This window comes from Panulirus ornatus, chromosome 3, assembly GCF_036320965.1.
Source record: "Panulirus ornatus isolate Po-2019 chromosome 3, ASM3632096v1, whole genome shotgun sequence".
Classification (NCBI taxonomy): domain Eukaryota; kingdom Metazoa; phylum Arthropoda; class Malacostraca; order Decapoda; family Palinuridae; genus Panulirus; species Panulirus ornatus.
Window position 1 is genome coordinate 6,387,927 of NC_092226.1, and position 8,035 is coordinate 6,395,961.

General features: G+C 34.9%; 1 protein-coding gene across 2 annotated transcripts; it reads left to right on the forward strand.

The window, feature by feature from the left end:
- The first annotated feature begins 70 nt into the window (after positions 1 to 70).
- On the forward strand, positions 71 to 7,556 carry Vps29 (vacuolar protein sorting 29). Of its 2 annotated transcripts, none has more exons than XM_071683112.1 (4): positions 71 to 202; positions 1,916 to 2,107; positions 4,842 to 5,074; positions 5,988 to 7,556. In XM_071683112.1, the coding sequence occupies exons 1-4, from the start codon at positions 200 to 202 to the stop codon at positions 6,106 to 6,108; spliced, it is 549 nt and encodes a 182-aa protein (XP_071539213.1). In that variant the 5' UTR covers positions 71 to 199; the 3' UTR covers positions 6,109 to 7,556. The 2 variants fall into 2 exon arrangements, with proteins under 2 accessions (XP_071539213.1, XP_071539205.1); XM_071683104.1 differs by lacking the exon at positions 71 to 202 and adding an exon at positions 423 to 458.
- Positions 7,557 to 8,035: the final 479 nt, after the last annotated feature.

Genomic DNA, 8,035 nt, shown 5'->3' on the forward strand with positions numbered 1-8,035 from the left:
TCCACTCTAAGAATTTTGTTAATCATCATAAACAAAAGATCTTTATTATAAAACAATCATTCCTCATCCATAAAAATATTAGATAAACCCATAAGAAGAGAAATATTTGTGACATTCCTGATTATGGTGGTGGAGGCGGCGCCGTCAGGAAACTTGTGATCAAAACAATCGTGTCCTCCCACTTCCCGGACCAGGCACTATGGTGTGTATTTTCTCCATTTCAGTTTTCTACTGTTAGGTTTCTGTGTGTCAGACATAGATAAAAGAAGTAAGGTTAATGGGATCACTATTAAACTAATCATTATCCATCGAGAATGATTTACACCAGTGTTAAGGAAATATTTATTGAGAGGTATTTTCTCTTGAGGGACATGTCAGATATTATTGAATGGTGGAGACTCAGGCATTATTAGGCAACAGGGAGCTTGGTGGAGTGGATGGAATTACAGTTGAATATCGTGAGAAATGAGTTACAGTATTGTTGATGGAATTGTTACAATTTCTAGTGTTTATATTGCTCGAGGTGAAGTGCTTGAGGACGGGCAGAATACATGAATAATGCTATTGTGTGAAGAGAAGAGGAACAAAAATGAATTCTTGAATTGCAGAGATATAATACTGTTGAGATTGTGCAGAGAAGGATGGATGTGTTACAAATGAAATGCTTGAGGATAGTATGTGTGAAGTGGTTTGATCGAATAAGTAATTGAAGGATAAGAGAGAGGTGTGGTGATAAGAAGAGTGTAATTGAGAGAGTTGAGGAGGGTGTGCTGAAATGGTTTGGATATATGGGGAGAATAAGTGAGGAATGGTTGACACAAAGAGGATATATGTGTCTGAAGTGGAGGTAGATCGGAGAAGGGGATACTAAACTAGAGATGGAGGATGGAGTGAAAAATATTTTGAGTGGTTGGTGTCTGAACAAACAGGAGGGTGAAATGCATATTGGGAAACCAAGAAAGAGATGGTAGGATGGTGTAAAAGATCTTTAAGTTATCAGGGCCTGAACATGTAGTAGGGTGAGAAGTGTGCAAGGGTAAAGCAAATTTGAGTTGCATGTTATATGGGAGGGTGCAGTATGCTGTCAGTGGGCTAAACCAGAGCATGGAAGTGATCACAGGAAACCACAAAGTTATATAAGGCTTGGCTGCAGTTTCACGGCATTATACATTAGAGCTAGAGATTGAATTTGAGCAAAAGAGGGCATTCTTTGTTCCTGGTGTACCTTGAAACATGGGAAACAGCAAACCAGTATTGAGGAAAAAGATTATGGCATTTAGTCCAGAAACTGGTTTAAATACTGCGCATATTCTTTAGTCAAAACGTTAAAGATAAATGGAAAGATATGGTCAAGTGGCAGAACGTGACCTTTTTCTTTTTTTATTCAGCTGACTTTTAATAAGTATAAAGGGAGATCAAAGGTTGTAGTTTATGAACAAGAGTGCCAGTTATTTTGAGTAAAGAGCAGTATTTCTTGATGGTGTAACAGGAGAAACTAATATAAGGTTATCCATGTTGTAACCTAAGGAGCTGACTAAAGCTTCAGAAATATTTTACTCCCGTGGAAATTGGTTGCTCTTCAACCCATAAATATTCTCCTCCTGCCAATTATTAGCATATAGGATGCATATGTTGCATGTCTGTCATGAATGCTAAGTTGTTTGTAACTGCAACTTACATGTATAGCTTTGTTCTGTAGATTTGAAAAGGATATGTGCTGTATGAATTTGCTGGTAGGTTTAATCCAGAAATGCATTCTTCTTACATGACCTCTTTGCTCCGCCATTATTGATGCTCCTTTACCATTAATGCTGAGTTGTCTGATACTTATATATATGGCTCCTGTCAATAAATTTCATGGGTATATATATGAAATTGAAAATTCTACTGCTTTATTCCATGATATACTTTACAGCTGGTTCTTGTGCTAGGAGACCTCCATATTCCCCATCGGGTGAGCTCACTACCAGCAAAATTCAAGAAATTGCTGGTACCAGGGCGTATTCAACATATCCTTTGCACAGGAAACCTGTGCACTAAGGAGAGTTATGACTACCTCAAAACCCTAGCAGCAGATGTCCATGTTGTCAGAGGAGATTTCGATGAGGTGAGAATAGATAATTGTGAATATTACTTAAAGTATTAGAATAATTTTTCTCATATTTTCAGTGATTTTGCTGTGTAGGGTTCTTTTACTTGTATGCTGTATATGATGATCATTTATTGTATGTATTATATATCTGTACAGTATAGGCATTAAATTCAAGATATTCATGTATCCGAAGACCACATTTTATGTTTGTTGTTAAAGTTTGTTTTATGGTGTACTGTACACCACTTGCTACTGTACTCAAATTTATTAGAAAGGCAGTTTTTCATATTTTGTATTAATATTTTTCATAATTTCCCATATTTTTCAATAGCCATATGGGGTATCCATGCCTCTCTGTCAATATAAGTGATTGCTTTTTTGTTTAAACATTACTTTTCATTTATTTATTTCTCATCATACGTTTGGTGTCTTTGATTGCCTCTTTAATCTATGGTCATTGTGGCCACATTATTGTTCATTGCCGTTAACTTTTTTGATATAATTGTTTGAGATCTTTCCCTTTCTTTTTATCAAACATTTCTCATTTTTTCCTACAATGATGCAGGTAGTCAGGCTATCCACACTGGTTTCTTTATGTCAGGTAAACTGAACAGCTGTTCATTCCAGTGTGGATTTAGAAAGTTTTGATCTACCACAGGCCCTTTAACACCAATAGCAGAAAGAATTTGCTTATCATTATCAGAAATAGGGTTCTTTGATAATCTCATTGATGATTTGGAGATAACCTCATTAATATTAGTAGACTTCTCTTGATTTCCTCACAAGAAAGATCCTGAGATAAGTTTTTTCTGGGAATGAATGAAAACAACTAAATGCAACATTACATATGTAAAAGGAAATGTAAATTTCTTCTGCAAAATATAGTTTGCTCAGACAAGGTAATGACATTTATTGGTGGCAGGAAATTTGATGAATGTGAAGGTTTTACTGTTGCTATTGAAAAATCTTGTAATGCAAAATAATCAAAAGAAATTCATGCTACACTTGAATTAACTGTGCTGTCCCTGAAAAGAAATTTACAATATACGATACTTCATCCCCAAAGTATGCTCCAAACTTTCTCATCTTATGCTCCATTGCATCTCATAGTCCAGAAATTCTAAGAATGGAGTGTGGTAATCTATTCAAAGCATAGGAGTGGAGATTCTGAAGGTGTACTAGATGGGTTGGTATCACTGGTTATCAAAGAATGGACACTGAGACTAAGTCTTTTACCCCAAGTAATTTTAAATCAAGAGACGTACCTTTCTAGTGATTTTATAATTGGAATATGAATAAACACCCATTTATGATAAAGCTGCTGAGGTATGGCGTTTGTTTTCACTTGGAATTGTCATTTTGCAACAAATGTACTCTGAGGTTTGCTTATATGTTTGAGGGTTCAATCTCAGAGAAAAGTTCACATCATGGTTAGGTTTAATTGAAATATGAAAGAGGCTAAAGAGTGGGAGAAAAAGGAAGCTAGGCTTAATTGAAATATAAAACGAGGTTAAAGATTGGGGAAAAAAAAAAAGAGATTACAAAAATATTTTAAGAGCTTTGAAGGAAGTGCCAAATCTTCCTCAAAAAAAGGGTCTGGTTGTAGCTATTGGGAAAGGCACAAGCAACCTTGAATTGCCAACAGCCACACACTAATTATGTGATGCTGTAGCTCGCAGGGTATTATGTGATGTAGCTAATTGTGAGGGCACACAAACAGCCAGCTCTTAGGAACAAAAACAGAAGTGTTGTCTACAGAGAAGGAAGGTGAATCAACATTAGTATATGGCAAGTAGGTCAAGTTCTGAAGTCACACAGGTAAAGCTGGTAAGTTGGATTGCTTTGGACTCAACTCTGTTTATTGAGTTTGTAGAACCAGAACTTCTACAGATGGGAGAGTGATACTTCCTACGAGGGCAGATATGTCCTTTGTATAATTGAAGCAGCTGTTCAGAAGAAAAGAATGTACGGCACATGAACAATACTTCTAGTTTCTTAGAGGTAGACTTGTTTTTGTAATGCGGGTTTCCAAGATAGGTTAGATATTACAATGATACCAAAGATGTTTATTGCATCGAGTGGTGGAAATACAAATGCTTTGAAAGGCCTCCAGTGAAGGGTAACTGTATTGCAATAGCTGGGTTCCCTTGTCATGATTTAGCTACAGTAACTGGATAGGTTGGCAAACCTGTTTTTTGCATGCCTCCTTTGTCACTGTAAAGGGCTTGATTTTTGAACACCAAATTGATATTTTGATTTAATCAGGGACTGAATATCTGTCTTTGTCAACTTTTGTTGTATAGTTAATGCATAGAGTTGTATTGTAAGTTGATGCAAAATTTGCGCTTCCCGATGACTTTTTCTATAGAAAGCTGAAGGTAAACAGTATGACCTTTCTCATTTTAACTCCACTCTCTGACATGGGCTTTAGGCCCATTGTTAAGATGAATTTATCAGTCTTTCTATTAACCATCTATTTAAGATAATTTGATGTTTTACTAGGAATACCAACATCAGCCATTGAGTATGAGAATTACTGTCAGAGGAGAATTTATACAGCAAAATTGCCTTAAAAGTAATGATTGGAGATTTTTCTTGAATTAAATTGGAACCAACTTTTCGAGCTGTCCTGATTACACACATTGATATTTTTTTTTGTCTTCTGTAGCCTATTGATGTTTTCAGTTCATAGAATTTGTTATTATAGAGTGCACCAACGTATGTTTCTTATAATTTTTTCACATTACAGACTAGCTATCCAGAACAGAAAGTGGTGACTGTTGGACAGTTTCGTATTGGTATGTGTCATGGTCACCAGGTTGTTCCCTGGGGGGATCCAGCAGCTTTCTCCCTCATTGCAAGACAGCTGGATGCAGATATCCTCATTTCAGGTCATACACATAAATTTGAAGCTTTTGAAGCAGAATCTCGATTCTTTATCAACCCTGGTTCTGCTACAGGAGCATACAGTGCTCTAGATGGGTTAGTATTTAACTTTTTTTGTATATCCAAAAGTATTTGAGAGGTTGTATGATTTCACTGTATTCATTAATCTGTTAAGTAAACTGTGATTCAGTAGTTGCAGGAATTCTTGATGAAAGTGCCCTTGAATACAACGTGCCATTATATGAAGGTCGGTAGGAAAATAGGAAGATAATCTAATGATTATTTACTGTACTTGACAGCATACCATGGAGACATTTCTTTGACTTGTGTATGTGATAGGCAACATATACTTCGTGAAACTTTAGATTAAACTGCCTGATTGAGTGGCCCCTTCCCTTCAAATTACTGGCTGTCACGTTCTTGCTAAATGCTGGCTAAGTTTACGATTTGCCATTGACATTTATTGTTACTAGTAACCAATAGCTGTACCCTTGATGTGGTGACATCTTTAAATGCATATAACAGACTAGTAGGTAGATTGTTAGATCTACTTACTGTATGCACAGAGTGAGCATATCATCCATGAAAGAGATGAAGTTTGCTGTTGATTTAGGAAAGTGCATTGTGGAATCATGTTTTTATATACTGTATTGAAGAATGGATCATCATGACCTCAATTTCGTATCCTACTTGCTTTAGAAAATATTAGAGAAAAGGCTTCAGAGCAGTCAGTAAAGATGTCATATTTAGCTGTGATATCTTCAGTGAACTCTAAAGCCTCATAAGGTAATCTCAGTAATCATAAGTTTAGGTATGTCTAGAACATTATTCCAGAATTTTTCATTTACTGATTATGTTGATCTATCATGTTTTTCACGAGTGAATTTAGTAGTTATGATTACAAGGAAGTCAACTGGAGTATTTATTGTATTACTAAATTTACTCCAGAATTTATTTTCTGCTGTTCACAGCGTTGCATTCTTATTTTACTGGATTCTTTTCATTTCAGAGACATCACACCATCATTTGTGCTAATGGATATTCAGAGTTCCACAGTCGTCACTTATGTATATCAGCTAGTTGGAGATGAAGTCAAAGTGGAAAGAATAGAGTATAAAAAAGCGAACTAGGTAGTGCTATTAGTGACTGGCAAGTAAATGTTATAGGGGAGCATGTAGTAAGCAGCAAATGGAATGTGATAGCAGCACCATCCACACAGTCTGAGCTGGTTGTTAATCCGTGCTACCACAAGTAAAAGTGATCGACCAAGAACCCCTCAGTTGGATATATATTATCTTGTTGATATTGTGGTTGAAAGGCTTATGATTCACTGGTGGTTTCTTTCACTTTCTTAGTGCACCAAGCATGTAAAACTTTTGCACTGTTTGGTCACATTATTTGCAGATGTAAAAAATGAATAAACTGAAATTGGTACTTGTTAATTATATTATTGTAGAAATATTATGTAAGTGAACTACAAGGGATGGGTTAGACTAAAGGCCTGAGTTAAATAAGGGTATATTTCACTTGAAAGATATTTTAGTAAATGTAGGATAAGATTTTCATTGACGTAGCGATAATGAGCAAATCATAGTTTTGTGTGCCATAAGCAAAGTATAAGGATTTTTTAATTAAGTACTATATAGACACAGTTTCATATCAGAAGTTTTTCTACTAAATTGTATTCAAAGACTGAAATTGAGTACAAGGTGAAAATAGTACTTTATGGGTTAGATTAAAAAGTGCTGTAAAATTTTTTTGATGTATACTGTTAAAAGAGAAGTAATGATAGGACACATTTCATTGAGTAAATAGGGAGTGAAGTATGTCTTGTTTACCTTTGGTTACAGTTGAAAAATCTCAAGAGAGATTCATAACAAGACCAGATGACATGTCAAAGTGTGTCATGATATCAGTCCTGTAATTCTATAATTTTCTTTATTAGAAAATTCATGTTATAAATGCCCTTGTTATTTGGGACTATTCTGATAATTATGTACTATATATTCTGATGATTATGCACAGCGTTTTTGTATCAGCACAATACTTAGTATGTGCAAAACTTAGTTTTTATTCATATTTTGTACATCATTGACCACTTTTGAGTGTCTGTTGGATAACATTCCATTGCAAAATTGCAATAATTTTCTATATCCTATCATTTTTCCTGACAGCATTTGATACTGGAGTTAATTGATTTTAGTCTAAGTACAAGTGATTATTGTAGTTACCCTCCCTATGTTCAGGATAATAGAATGATTAATGAATTTTAAAATAGGCTTTTGTTTGACATTCTCAATTGAGCCTCCATCTTTTTTCTTTATAAAATTTTTGATTGTTGAGAATGTTTTTTGAGAGTACAGTATTTTTCAACAATACTTGACTATAATTATATCATGAGTTTATGTCTATGTGAGAAAACATTTTTTTCTCTGCAAGCTGATTACAATTTTATCCTTTCTTTTTGAAGTTGTAAAACAGAGTATTTGGAGATCTGTAATATATTTACACTGTTAAGTGCTGGAGCTAGTGCATCATATTTGGTAATAAAACATTCAAATAAATTATATTGTTCATATGCATTATTTTATTTCTCCAAGTGTGCTTGTTTTTTTTTTGGACCATTGTTATTCTTGCTAGATGGCTGCTAACAATTTTATTTTCCACCATATGCTGTCTAGTATTTCTTTCATGTCTTGGAAGCCATATATCCTTGTCCACCATATCCCTCTTGTCCCACATATGTTTTCCACTGGCACCTCTTTCACCTCTACATGTATTTTTTTCTGTCCTGGAGATGAATTTCACCCATATGAGTTACTCTCTTGGCTTACAGAGATTGATTTTCCATGTTTGACAATGAGCCATGAAAAAACATATTTGTATGTTCTGTTTGAATATATAGAATAGACATGAACAAGAAGTCAACCGATCATACATGCTTAAAATTATTTGAATGAGTGGTCACCAAGAGCTTGTTGACCATAAGTTATCACCTTTATATTCTCAGTGAAGAGACACACTTCCGTACTGTATTAGCAGCCAACCTCAACCCTA

Coding starts and splice junctions, on each gene's coding strand:
- Vps29 (XM_071683104.1), top strand. CDS start 438: ATGGAATTACAGTTGAATATC. Junction 2,108..4,841: donor TCAGAGGAGATTTCGATGAG/GTGAGAATAGAT, acceptor TTCACATTACAG/ACTAGCTATCCAGAACAGAA. Junction 5,075..5,987: donor GCATACAGTGCTCTAGATGG/GTTAGTATTTAA, acceptor TTTTCATTTCAG/AGACATCACACCATCATTTG.